Here is a 14,478-nt window from a genome sequence, read left to right as displayed (position 1 = left end):
AAACTAGTACAATAGAATCCCTAAAAGCCTAAAGCCCATAAACATTGGATTGGGCCATAAAATTATTGCATTCATAACACAATTAAAATATTAGTATTTTAATAAATTAAGTTGGATATCTAATTGGTCATCTCCTTTCTTTTCTCTTCTTCTTTTTCACATCTTACACTAGTTGCAACAAAGGTTCGTTCCGGCCAAAAAAACTCATATATGGTAGGTTTGACGTTTCGAGTCTAATATTTAACGGTGAAAAAATATTTGCATTTCACACACGAAGTCGAGGGGTAGCCCGGGCTTACCCTGGTTTGGACATAGATCCGCCCCTGCTCAGGTTACTCTCGGAATACTCCGTTTGATCCAGTAAGTGCTCTGAGATTGCTCGAAATTTATTATGTTTGACCGTATAAAAAAATTGGTTCTAATGTTAAACCAAACTACCTGTATTCAATAAGAAACAAATATTTAAATCTCGTGGATCGCCTTTTATTAGAAACTAAACAAAAATTACCATTAAATAATAATGTCCTAATCAAGACTAAAAAATAACTTAAGTTTTATGTCCTAATCACATCCTGTTGGTGTAAAACGTAGGCGCATACGTCATGGAACTCCCAACACTTGACACTCTCTTTAAATAACAAGAAGAGTTGCAGATTGAATCCAGAGGCATTCGTGATCCAACAACAACAAAGATCGAAAAACAATGGCAAAAGTTCCAAGAGTGAAACTGGGTTCACAGGGTTTACAAGTCTCAGCTCAGGGCTTAGGCTGCATGGGCATGTCCGCTTTCTACGGACCACCCAAACCCGAACCCGACATGATCAACCTCATCCACCACGCCATTGACGCCGGTGTCACCTTCCTCGACACTTCTGATGTCTACGGCCCCAAAACCAATGAAATCCTTCTTGGCAAGGTATCATCATTCTTTTAATATTAATAATAATAATTTTAAGTCCCCATTGGGTGGAGAACGAAGGCCTCCTTATAACACGCGTTTTGCCAGCGGCGGACGTGTGACTTTTTTTTATAAGGACGATCGGGGCTTAACCAAAATTTTACTTGAGAATAATTTTGAATTGAGGACAAAATCGTAAATTTGAGAGTGGTGTCAAAAGCGTAATTTTATTTTGAACCGGGAACAAAAACGTAATTTGAACTTAGGACAAAATCGTAATTTTTGAAATGAAATGGGGGGCAAAATCATATTTTTGAACTAAGGGCAAAATTCCTAGTTTTAAGCTAGGGGTAAAACCATAATTTTATTTTGAACTGGGGACAAAATCGTTAATTTGAGCAGGGGACAAAGCATAATTTTATTTTGAACTGTGTGCAAAAACGTAATTTTGAATTCAGGGCAAAATCGTAATTTTTGGAAGGGGCAAAATCATATTTTTGAACTGAGGGCAAAATCATAATTTCAAGCTAGGGGCAGAAGCATAATTTTATTTTGAACTGGGGGCAAAAACGTAATTTTGAATTCAGGGCAAAATCGGAATTTTTGAAATGGGCAAAATCATATATTTGAACTGAGAGCAAAATCATAATTATAATTTTATTTTGAACTGGGGGCAAAAACGCTCAAATTTTTAGTGTATAAATAACACTAAAAAAGTTTTCATGGAGGGCGGTTGATTCATGGTTGTAGCATGGGTCCGCCCCCTATTAGTGGGGTGAAACAAAAACATGAGTTTATGGATGGGCAACCTATCAGTGGCAAAGCGAATAATATCCTAGAATGGTTCAAGTTAGATAGAATTTAGAGATTGGTTTTGGTTAATGTTTATTGAATTGCAGGCTTTGAAGGGAGGGGTGAGGGAGAAAGTGGAGCTGGCTACCAAATTCGGGGCCAAATACGACGGCGGCGAGTGGTCAATTCAGGGAGATCCGGCGTATGTAAGGGCTGCTTGTGAAGCTAGCCTGCAGCGACTTGAGGTCGATTGCATTGATCTCTATTATCAGCACAGGATTGATACTCGTGTGCCGATTGAAATCACGGTTAGTTTTCGCAGTTTAGACTATTCTTGTTTTGATCTGTTATGAAGAGGGTATGATTGGTAGGTCCTATAGGGTTATAAACACATAAGCTTGCAAGAAATTAAATAACACAAGAATGTATGCAGCTGTTTCAATGATTATCTGTTCCTGTTTGTTGCTAGGATTCTTATGATTACTAGTGAATTATTGGTTGTGCACATATATTAAAAACGCCCCACAGCTCAATTATGATATATTAAGTTTATGTGCTTGTTTAAAAAACAAATTCTTATGGCTTTATAGCCTAGTGGCAACTTAGGGGTGAGATAAGACTTTGGGATCAATAGGCCCTGGGTTCGATTCCCACAAGGGGGTTATTTTCCCATATTTATTGGGTTTCCTCCTGAATTGGTGTATTCGGGTGGTTTCGTTCGTTGGTGGCATGATGATACTCCAGTGGTCCGTCAGTGATCCAAATTTGCCGTTCAAAAAAATGAAATTCTTTTAAAAATAGCTTTTTACAACGGGTCAAGATTTGATGAAGTAGCGTAAAGTATTCAAACATGCTGACGTGGATATTGTTTTAATTATATAACATGGTATGCATTTGTATTTAAAGCCATCAAAATTGATGAAGTAGTGTTTCCCCGCCACCAAAAGAGTCTACATGACATCCACATCAACAAAACACATGACATCCACATCAACAAAACACATGTATCTTAAAAAAAGTTCGCTTTTAACGTTTCCATGAAAAAAATAAGAGAGTATGTTGGTTGTTAATAATATTAACCCAATAGATAAGAAAGAAAGTGGCTACACCTGCTGTCATAACTATTTTCTAATGAAATCTCAGCCTGAAATGAGGTGTTGTAGTACCCCCCCCCCCCCCCCCACCTCCACTTCTTCATGTGTTAGTATTTGTGCCAAACACCCCATATATGGGGAAAGTTTTGTTCTACAGAAATAAGAATTTGATTGTCGTCTCTACAAATGTTTTCTAATTTGTTGATAGATGGGAGAACTAAAGAAGCTGGTGGAAGAAGGAAAAATTAAGTATGTTGGATTATCGGAGGCATCAGCATCAACCATCAGAAGAGCACATGCTGTGCACCCGATAACTGCCATACAACTAGAATGGTCCTTGTGGTCAAGAGATGTTGAAGAAGATATTATTCCTACTTGCAGGTTAGATACCACATTTCCTTGAAAAATCATGTAAATGGTCAATTTCACCAAGGTTTTATTTTACCAAATACGCATTTTGACCGACCTTTTAAATATGACGACCATGCCGTTTTTCGTTCTTTTAGCCCAAACCAACGCCATTTTAGTTTAAGTCTGACATGTCATCACGACATCACCGATTAGTTGCTTGGCTCCACCATTTTCGAGTTTTAATGCCTAAACCACGCCATTTGCGATATGTTTTGATGAGTTATAGTTTCGTGTAATCATTTCTAACTGTCAAATGGTTATATTTTTTTTAAAGTTTCAAATGCCTATTTGAGTAAAAAGGTTGGTCAAAATGATCATTTCCGTGATATCACTATGTAGATATACATATATCTAACTCTGCATATCGTACTCTATCAGAGAACTTGGGATAGGGATTGTTGCATACAGTCCTCTAGGACGGGGGTTCTTCTCATCTGGCCCGAAGTTGTTGGATGAGTTGCAAGATGGTGACTTGCGTAAGGTTTGTTACTTACATCTTTCTTATCTTCTTATCGAGGCGGGACTGGTCGGCCCAAGACACCTTTTGTTCAACTTCTTTAAATTCAATTGTATTGTATGTGCTAAAATTCATACCGGGCCACTTTCAACCCGTTTGACCCGTTAGAGACAATGCAACGGGTCAAAACAAATCTCTTCATTGGAATTTGAACTTGATATGAGTTTTAAATTTTCACCCTGCAGTACATGCCGAGGTTCCAACCCGAAAATCTTGAACACAACAAGATCGTGTACGAGAGGGTTAATGAAATTGCGTCAAAGAAGGGTTGCACACCTTCACAACTATCATTGGCCTGGGTTCACCACCAGGGAAATGACGTTGTGCCCATTCCAGGAACCACCAAGATCCAAAATCTTGAACAGAACATTGGAGCTTTATCTGTTAAGCTAACACCAGAAGAGATGACTGAACTTGAATCCATTGCAGCAGCTGATCTAGTCAAGGGGGCTCGCTATGGTGCTGGTGTTTCCACATATCTGGACTCGGAGACTCCTCCGCTCTCATCTTGGAAAGCTTAATCTTAATTGTTGCTATAGGTCGCGTGTTGCTATCTGTTTTTCTGTAAGCGAGCTTGTTCATAGCTGCGAGTTTGTTGATTGTTATATGTTTGTATATGAATATTGGCTTTTTTTTCTTGTAAGAACCTTGGTATGTGTCGTGAGAGGGTATTATGCAATGTGATGACTGAACAAAGTGAATTATATGATGGGCCAAAAGTTTTAAGAGTGGTACCTGGATAATGGTTATTGCATAATTGTGTTCGATCGATTGGGTTTTTGGTTCAAGACGTTCATTAACCATGATAGAGAACCAAGAGTCGGTTTTTGGTTATGATGAAACAATGGTTAACCTGGCAGGGTTAACACACTGGTCTCGTCAAGAAGGGTTAATCCCTTCCTCTCGAGGATCGCTGGCTGGATCGCCTGCCGGTCGATCTCATGCATAAGGAAACAAACCGTGACTCGTAACAAGGAGGATGGGGTGGGGGTGCTCCTTGTTACCACTCTCCGGCGTGAGAATCAGTAGTCTGCTTGGGAAGCAAAGTATGATAGTAGTAGTAGTGAGAGAGTTGTGAAGAGATACCTCAAACCTGGTTTGGGGTTGGTATTTATAGCCGAGGAGTGAAGGAGGAGGTGGATAGATAGACTGACGGCATGCTGCACCTTTGCAGGTGTGTCAGGCATGTCGGTTGTGGAGGTGTCGCCACGTCAGTCTGTCGCTTACGTAGACCTGACAGGCGGCTGCCATTGGTGCTACTTGCTCTGTGGTGTCAGTCCCACTTGCTGAGTGTACAGGATGCGGTGCGGGCCGCATCGCTGTTTGCGGTAACTGTAGACGTTCCGGCTTCTCACTCTTTGATCAAGAAATACGCGAGATGCGGTGCCAAGCCGCATCGTCGTCCGTGGTGACTGTTGCTGTTATCCAGCTCCCTTGTATTGATAGAAGTGTTCACTGGATGCGGTGCTAGGCCGCATCGCTGTGGACGCTTCCGTTTTCATACACCAGATGCGGTGCCATGCCGCATCACTATACCGTTCTCATATTCCAGGTAAGTCCTCCTCCATCATTGGGCAGATTGGATTCAACTACTGTGTCGGTGCGTTCCCGCACGGACACAGGTAGGTTGTTAGCTAGTGTGGGTTTTGATAAGGGTAATGGTCACTCGCGGTCGATGCTGACGCGAGATCTGGGACCATACCCCTTCAGGTTAGGTCCGACCCAGAACCGGATAAAACATATAAACCATGAACAGGCCCAAACCCGAAAAATGGACAAACAATGAAAATTTAAGTGTAAAACCGAGGCTAAAGGGGTCTGTTCCTAGCTCAATCTCACTGACTATAAAGTTTTGGCTAGTCGGGTTGGGTTTTCGTCTTGCTGTACCTTTATGGCGCAACGTAGGTGTACAGTACTACAGTAAACCACTTGCCTTTCGGTTTCTAGTTGACTTTGATTGACTTTTTTCATAAAAAGTATTTAAATTTTTTTAACGGCTAACAGTGGACAACTTCTACTTACTACTAAATTACACCAAATTATTACCATTGCTTGGAATTGAACCCAATACACTAAGAGGCAAAAGCCTCTACAAAATGAGTTAACCCCACGTTGGCATAAAACTATTTAATTAATACCATCTTGGGAGTGGGATAAGGCTTAGAGACCATTAGGTCCTGGGTTCGATTCCCACAAGGGGGATTTTCCCAGATTTATTGGGTTTCCTCCTGAATTGGTGTATAGGCATTATTGCATAGTGCAGATGAATATGATCAGTGGTTCCGCTGATAGCACGATGACATACAGTGGTCCGTCAGTGATCCAAATTTTTCGTTCAAAATAAAATACCTAAACTAAGAAAGAAATGGGCAAAGGCCACCAATTAAACAAGCCCAGTTTGAGTACTTTTCTTTAGCGATTCAGCTGTCAGCCCAAATTTAGTTAATCCTAACCCAACCCAAAACAAGAAAGGAAAAGACGATAGTTACCACTTACCACCAACAATAAAATTCATATAAATATATGTATACATTGTATAAATATATGTATACATTGTTTTAATTGTAACTAGATAATTTTTTTTTATTTTTACTCTCATTAGACATGTTTGTAACTACACAATTTTTTTTTTATTTTCACTCTAATTAGACATGTTCAGCACTACGTACAACTACTTATGTGGTTCTTATAATTATTAGCTTAAAATTTATTTGTATTGAACACACTTGTGCTCCATGATGCCACCATATATCGTATTTAAAACACTAACTTATAAATTGTATTTTGACATATTGGCTAATTGGGGAAGATCCACTAAAAAGTGGATTTTGCCTCAGTAGCCTAAGAAGGAATTTTAATGATGATGACATGTGGCACTCCTAATAATAGGAACGAAGGACATTTTGGTTTTTAAAAACAGGAGTAAAAATAACATGTGGCACCCCTTTTGTTTTTTAAAAATACAACAAAAAAATCTAATACAAAAAAATATAGCACAAAAAATTTAGTACAAAAAAATATAGCACAAAAAATCTAATACAAAAAAATATAGCACAAAAAATATAGTACAAAAAAATTCAGCAAAAAATGTAGTACAAAAAAATCAAGCACAAAATATTGAGAAAAAAAAATTTAAGACAAAAAAATTTAGTACAAAAATACAGCACAAAAAAATGTTATACAACATAGAAATACAACACATTTTAATAGCTTTTTTTAGTCTTCATATTTTATATAGCAATACGGTACTCAAATTAAAGATAAAAAGACGCTTGATTTTACGGTGAAATTTTTATGAAAAAATAATGTCGTAAAAAAAAGTTATGAACGTTTAAAAAACGGAGGTGGAATATGCATGTGCTTTGCATGTGGAGAAAGAAAGTCTATAAATATGATTTTCCCAAGATACCCTTGTACTCCTCATTTCTCCTACACTTTAATCTTAACCATTGATTTAAAAAATGAATGGTTAAGTTCTCATCCTACTTAGGTAAAATAAACTTTTTATTTGATCTTACCCCTTGGCTAATAAACTAGTCTTTTTACGAGTATTCATATAGTAATATAAACATTTAAGGGATTATATCTTGACCTGCGGGCGTAGCATAGTGTGGGGGGCACTCAACCCCTCGAACTTTTAGCTCAGTAGTGTTCGGTATGTAATTTTTGTATAAAAATTTTTTAGGTATATACGTTTTCGACTCCCCCCCCCCCCCCCCCGCTTTTATAGTTTTTTTGGTATAATGTTAGGTCCAGTGACTTCCGACCTCCCGGTCAAAAATCTCAAGCTTCCCCACCGGCCTTGTTTGTGTAAGTATATATTTATTGTGATAGCTCGTATATGTCATGATTTCTAATAATGCATAAAGTGTTATAAGTTTATATGTCGTATTTTTTTTTTCTAAAATTTTGTCTCCTTTACTATTCCACGTATTTTGATTGTTTATAAAAGGAACATCAAATAGAATATAAACAAAAACTGAAATGAGAAAATTTCTAACAGGTTATTTTTAAAAATAAAAACCAAAATAAACTAAATGTAAACAAAAAAAACAAAGGAAATACAAAAAAGTTTGGAAAGCTAGAAATCCAATATTAGATTTCTAATATTGGATTTCTATTAGAAGAAAAATCACAATTTTGGTTAGGGGTGTTCAAAACCGGATATCCGAAAATTCGGATTCGGATAGTGAATCGGATATCCGAAAATCCAACTTTTTATTTAATTTTTATTTTTTATTATTTTTTTTCATATTTGGAAACAGATATTTTGGATAGTTCGGATATCCGAATATAAGTTTTCGGATATTTTTCGTATACTTCGGATATTTTCGGATATTCGGATATCCGAAAAAAATGAAAATTAAATTTTCGGATATTTCGGATATCCGAAATATCCGAAAATTTTGAAAATCACTATCCGAATCCGAATCCGAAAAATTCAGATATCCGAATTTCGGATATCCGAAATTTCGGATATCCGATTTTTCGGATATTTCGGATTCGGATATCGGATATTTCGGATCGGATTTTCGAATACGGATACTTTTGAACACCCCTAATTTTGGTATATGTTTTCCATTGAAAAACCTCAAAAAAAACATGAAGCAAACTTATTAGATAGTTTTAACGTAGGGTAGGGCGGTCCAAGCCAAAATATTTTAAGGATTGGGCTTTAGTCATTCAAATTAATAAGGCTTCCAACTTGAAAAAAGAATTATATATGATATTTGTACTGTACTAAACTTATCTTTACACATACAAAAAATATGTATAAAAATAGAAAAAAAATTAAATTAACTTCGCCAGTAATAAATCATTTAGTTTATTTTGCCGGTGTCACACCCCAACCGATGGCGGAAACATCGGGGCATGGCACTTAGCGAAACAGATTGTCCATGAGTATCCATAACAACTATTAATTACCAGATATTTAAACGTCATGTCCCATGCCACAACATATCCAAATAAAACACACAACATATCCAAGTAAAACAGTTATTACAAATAATTGTCTAAAAAACAACCACTGTTCCGACAACTCAGATTAAGCGTGACATAACTAGACCCCTAGCTTGATTCACCAAAGCACAGCATTCCTAGCATTCAAACACCTGTCACATACGTTAAAATAAAAGTCAATACACATAGTGTAAAGGTGAGCATACAAGTTTAATAGTATAATAGAGTTCGAAATCGTTTACGCATAACCAGCATGTAACATGTAGCAAAGTGAAAGCTAGTAGGTTATCGACAATGAAATATGCACAGACGGGACTGCGAGTTGTAGAATGCGTAACACATATCCCCACCGGGACACGTGAAGTAAGGCCCTTAACAACCCCTGTCCACAACAGGTGCTGAGTCCAAACTATAGTACTATCATTGCTAAGGTGTCAGGCAACAATCATTGTGTTAACATAACATACAAGCTTTCATCGAATAGCAAGTAACATGCAATAATGGTCAGCGTATAAATAGTGTCGATTGTGATTTGAATAAGTAATGTATATAACACCCAAAAGTGCGTAAAGCAAAAAGGGATCGAGTATACTCACAGATAGCGTTTAACAAGTAAACATTCTCTTGGGTTGAAGAGAGCGCTGAGAGAGATTAGCCTGAACAGTTAACGATAGCATAAGCGAAGAACGGCAAGCGGTGCAAGTGACCAAGTGACGAATGGTAATCCGGTCGGATGGCAATCCGAACGGATGGTCGTTCGATCGGATGGCAATCCGTTTAGATGGTCATCCGTTCGGATGGCCATTCGATCTGTTTGCCACTCGTTTGGAATGGATGTGTTTGTGTATGATGGCTTTGAAGTTTTCGTTGTAGCATTTTGAAAACAGAGAAGTATCTCTACCTTTCAGGTCGTTCGATCAAACGGTAGTTCGATCGGATGGCGATCCGTCCGGCGAGGTATTTCTCAGAGAAAAAGTTCACAGCAGGATTGTCGCTCAATCGGATGGTCTACCGATCGGATGGCAATCCGTTAGAAACTAATGACCTTTGAAAATTATAAAATAAAATGATTTAAGTGTTGGAGTCCAAGTGCAATCCGATCGAATTACGGTTCGATCGGATGGCAAACCGATCGGATGGCGATCCGATCGGACGACAATTCGTCCCACAATTTGATCGTTTTGAACTTGAAGATTTTTTTTAGTTTTGAAAGTTTTGCGGTTTGATCGAGACGGTATGACAACGCGTTAAACAACAGGAACTTCCATCAGACCAAAATTATGCGATCGAACGGGAATCACCCCGATCCGTTCAGTTAATTGTTCGTGACGGTTGTTCATGCTCAACCCGAAATCGGTTGTCTCGTTGATAGAAATCAGATCTCAAACCAACACATCACTAGTAAAGAGTAGAAGGCCTGAACGAGCTCCGATTCTATCGGTTTTGAGTGCATTGAGTGCATTGTGTCACACCCTGGCTTTGCGGAAGCGTGGTTAATTTGGTGTGACTTCTTAATACCATAGCTTAATCATAACAAGCTATATGAATTAAAAATATGCAAGATCATCCATTAAAAATAAAAATATCGAAACATTGTCTTAACGGGTTAACACCCAACAACCATAAACTTGTCTAAACATTACAAATTCAAACAGAAACATGAATTCAAGGACTGTGACTTGTCCAGGTAAGAGTCACATTCCCCGAACCCTGGATGACCTTGGTGACTTATGCAGCGGAAAACATGCCATACCGTGCCAGATCTTTAATTCCCTGAAATACATGTAAGTTGAAAAATCAACAATAATGTTGAGCGAGTTCATGCGAAAGTGAGTAAATAAACCTTTGTATTTATCAAAACCCTGGTATGTAGCAAATAAGGAAAAAGAGATCACCAATGGTTTGCAAGGCCATTGATATGTATGAAGTGCAAGTAGGAAGACTCAAACCTAGCGGATTTTGCGTCGGGCACAAAGTCACCCCGAGGCCCGTTATGCTGGACCTGGAGTTGGGCTCGCTACACCCAGATAGATCTACCGCTTACGTCCCTCGGTCCTACAATGAGGATTAATGGCCTCCAGTTCCCGCCTACCCACTCACATGATCTAAGTAATAACCCTCCTTACGCTAACCATACCATGTATCAAGTATTTCATAATCATAGAAACATGTATTTCACCCCCGCAGTTTATAAAACTGAAAAGAGTTAAGAGAAAAGGGGGACATGAACTCATAGTCAGTGCGTCGCTAAATCAAGCACTCCAAATGTCCGAAAGCTGTGCAACGACCTACATGTGCTAATTCTATTAGACGGATGGCCGTGCTTTAGCTTTATAGTTTAATTTTCGGGAAACAGTTAGACAACTGTTCCTTGTATATATTTGGTAGTTAATCTCCTTCCCAAGGATGGGGGATTTAATACATGCGCGTTTATAATATTAAGTCTCACTTAATATATTTTACTTCTCATTCCAAAATATAATTATTTTTCTCAAAAATATTATATTTTCTCTTCGCATAATACTTTCCAAAATAATACGTTGACAAAATACGCATTTATGAATATTTCCGTATAAAGCGTAAGTTACGTTTTGGCGATTTAGTGGTAATAGTAATTACCGTTGTAACTTATATGTTTGTCGTGTAGGCGTTGGTATTATTTTGGGTTCGTCAAAGTTTGTAAATATTATTTTTACTCTAAAAATAATATTTATATATTTTCACAAAATAATCATAAACAGTGTGGTGAAAAATATATTTATCGAATAAATATTTATCACGTTTAGTTTTTGTGAAAATCCCACCTCCGATTATTTAATAAATAAAGTCTTGGCGAAATGTATTTTGAAAACATTTCAAAATAGTTTAACACTTGCAAATAATTCTAAGTGTTAGATTTTAGAAAAATTTCGCCAGAGTTTCCCCTGTAACTGGAGGTGGCCACGCTTTCAAGCGTATCATTTTCTTTTACAAAATCATTCCAACACTTCTTTAAATCAACCAATCAATTTCCGATACTTCAAACTAGTTTCAACACATCAAACTTGTAGACTAGTATGTAAAATCGCATTATTACATGAACTTGTAGTTTTTCCGAAAGTCATAGTGTAGATCACCTTATATTTAGTGGATCTATGTATAAAATAGTTTAGTCTTATAAAAACCCCGTTTTTAGAACAAATCATCCTTTACAACTTCCCGACAACTTTTATAAAAATTGTTACTTTGTCGGATCTTTCGTTTCACAAGTGTTTATACACTTGTAGTTTGTAAAAATCATATTTGTTAACATGTCACCCAACTTTTATAAAACATGATTTTCTCGACACTTGGTTCTACGAATATACCACTTGTACATACGTAGATCGGCTCGTTTTAAATACTATTTTACAAGTCAAAATACTTTTACACAAGTTCATGTTTCTCGTGTGGTGGAGTTTCACCTTTTAACCCTCGTACCGACAGAAACAAGCTTATGTCAAGATCTATGATCTTAACAAAGTTGGGTTAAACGATGATAAGAGCCACCACAACGTAGATCGGGCCTCAACAATCAACATATTCAAATACTACAACTTTTACACATGTTATGAGCTTTTAACCAACAATATTCGAGTTTTAGTAGACTTTATAGATTCAAAACGCATGACTCCGACTTTTAACCGTTAAAAATCATATTAACCACTTTAGATACGATCGAGAGTGAGTTTTAAACATTATACCTCTAGCTCGGGGCTAGGGAAGAATCTAGTCGAAAATGGCGTGGATAAAAGCAAAGAAACGAGGTCCTTCAACTTCCGCTTGCTTCAAGGTTCCTTATACGTGATCCGTAAGCCTTGTGTGTACTTGGAATGGATGAACAAGAGCTCGAAAATGATGGTGGACAAGTGTGGGTGTTCGGCCGAGAGTGGGAGGAGAGGAGAGAGTGGAGTGTGTTGGTGAAATGTGATGTGTGTTATCTTGTGTAAGAAGTGAAGGTATTTATAGACAATCTCAAGACCCTTAATCCTTTGGATTTAATGTCACCAAGATATTAAGCATACACAATAAAATAATCAACTCTTGTACTCCTTTGTCCCCTTGGTTTGGCCGATCTCTTTAGGGGGGGGGGGTATCCGGTTGGTTTTCAATCATTCAGTTAGAGTTTAGTTATGTTAATAGGTTAACTTTAGAGATTAACCCCGTTAGTTGCATGACGCGTTATAAAGCGGGTGTTAGGGTAATCAGGGACCCTAACTGGCTCAGAAAAAGACTAATAATATTTCTGGCAATATTTTTATGTTTCGGGTATAGTCCGGTTGTTCGGTTGGATAGTAATCCGTTAAAGTGCTTAAGTAATCTTTTAAGCGTCGTAAGTAATATTTTTAGCGACACAATTTATTCTGCAAAGTGTCAGGAATATTTCCCCATGTTTTGGCACTTTATTAGTTAGCTAGAAGCTAGTATGTTGATAAAAGTGCTGTGTTTCGTGCTTAGAGTACGTTTTAGGCACATCCAATCATTACATCTTATTCCTAGAGACGCAGTTTAACAACCCTTGTATCCCTACACACACACTGGGTGTAGTATAATATTTTTGGCTCATACAGGCCTTTAGAGGCAGTGTCTGCCTAATGCTGGCTTAATCAGCATGTTCAAATAGGTTATCCGTTCAAATGCTACTGTGCTTTTGTGCATCATGTTTGTCACTAGAGTTCAGTAAGTAAATAATGTAGTGACGGAAATCAAAGTATGATGCAGATATGTACAAATATCAACAGTCAAGTAGCAGTTTATCAGAAATCTCAGTTAAGCACAGTAATTAGGCAACAATTAATAGTTAATTAAGTCGTACGGATACCTGGTTTAGTGAGGGTTGTCAGATTCTCCCCCCGTTAAATAAATTTCGTCCCGAAATTTTAAATTCTGCTTGTAGAAGCAGGGTTCTCAGGAAATAAGTGGGGGTATTTCTCTTTCATTCGGTCTTCACGCTCCCAGGTGAATTCAGGACCATGTCTAGCATTCCAACGAACTTTGACGAGCTTGACACTGCTCCGGCGGGTCTTGTTCACTTTCCAATCCGTGACCTCGATAGGTTCTTCAACGAAGTGAAGCGTGTCATCAACATGAATTTCGTCGGTAGGAATGGCAACGTTAACTTGAGTTGGACTTCTCTTTAGATTGGATACATGAAATGTATCGTGAACATTATTCAGTTCGGCAGGTAGATCCAACTTGTATGCTACGGTCCCAATTCTTTCCAAAACCTTGAAAGGACCAATGTAGCGCGGATTCAACTTCCCACGCTTCCCAAAGCGTGCCACACCCTTCCAGGGTGATACCTTCAACAAAACCATATCCCCAACCTCAAACTCCTGAGGTTTCCTTTTCAGATCTGCGTAGGTCTTCTGACGGTCACGAGCCGCATTAATGCGATCTCGGATTTGCGCAATCTTATCTGTAGTTTCCTGAACTACATCGGGACCTACCAATTGTCTATCACCTGCGTCAGACCAATAGAGCAGCGACCTGCACTTGCGCCCATATAACGCTTCGAATGGCGCGGCACCAATACTGGTGTGGTAGCTGTTGTTGTATGAAAATTCAACCAGGGGTAAATGCTTATCCCAGCTACCGCCTAAATCCATAACACATGCTCTCAGCATGTCCTCTAACGTCTGAATCGTCCGCTCACTTTGTCCGTCGATCTGCGGGTGAAAAGCAGTGCTCATATTCAGCTTTGAGCCAAAAGCTTCCTGGAAGGATTGCCATATCCTCGATACGAACCTCCCGTCTCTATCCGAAATAATCGAGAGAGGTACTCC

At 38.2% G+C, this 14,478-nt stretch overlaps 1 protein-coding gene across 2 annotated transcripts; it reads left to right on the top strand.

Moving 5' to 3' along the window:
- The first annotated feature begins 652 nt into the window (after positions 1 to 652).
- LOC110908642 (probable aldo-keto reductase 4) lies at positions 653 to 5,619 on the top strand. Of its 2 annotated transcripts, XR_004878113.1 has the most exons (6): positions 653 to 916; positions 1,798 to 1,998; positions 2,993 to 3,165; positions 3,574 to 3,676; positions 3,898 to 4,302; positions 5,563 to 5,619. XR_004878113.1 is itself a non-coding variant. In XM_022153590.2 (5 exons), the coding sequence occupies exons 1-5, from the start codon at positions 704 to 706 to the stop codon at positions 4,231 to 4,233; spliced, it is 1,026 nt and encodes a 341-aa protein (XP_022009282.1). In that variant the 5' UTR covers positions 653 to 703; the 3' UTR covers positions 4,234 to 4,446. The 2 variants fall into 2 exon arrangements, 1 of the variants encoding a protein (XP_022009282.1); XM_022153590.2 differs by lacking the exon at positions 5,563 to 5,619 and having other exon boundaries at positions 3,898 to 4,446.
- The last annotated feature ends 8,859 nt before the right edge of the window (positions 5,620 to 14,478 follow it).

This window comes from Helianthus annuus, chromosome 14 (genome assembly GCF_002127325.2).
Source record: "Helianthus annuus cultivar XRQ/B chromosome 14, HanXRQr2.0-SUNRISE, whole genome shotgun sequence".
In the NCBI taxonomy this organism is placed as follows: Eukaryota; Viridiplantae; Streptophyta; class Magnoliopsida; order Asterales; family Asteraceae; genus Helianthus; species Helianthus annuus.
Note: the sequence above shows the minus strand (reverse complement) of the source record. Positions and strands in the feature narration are given on the sequence as shown.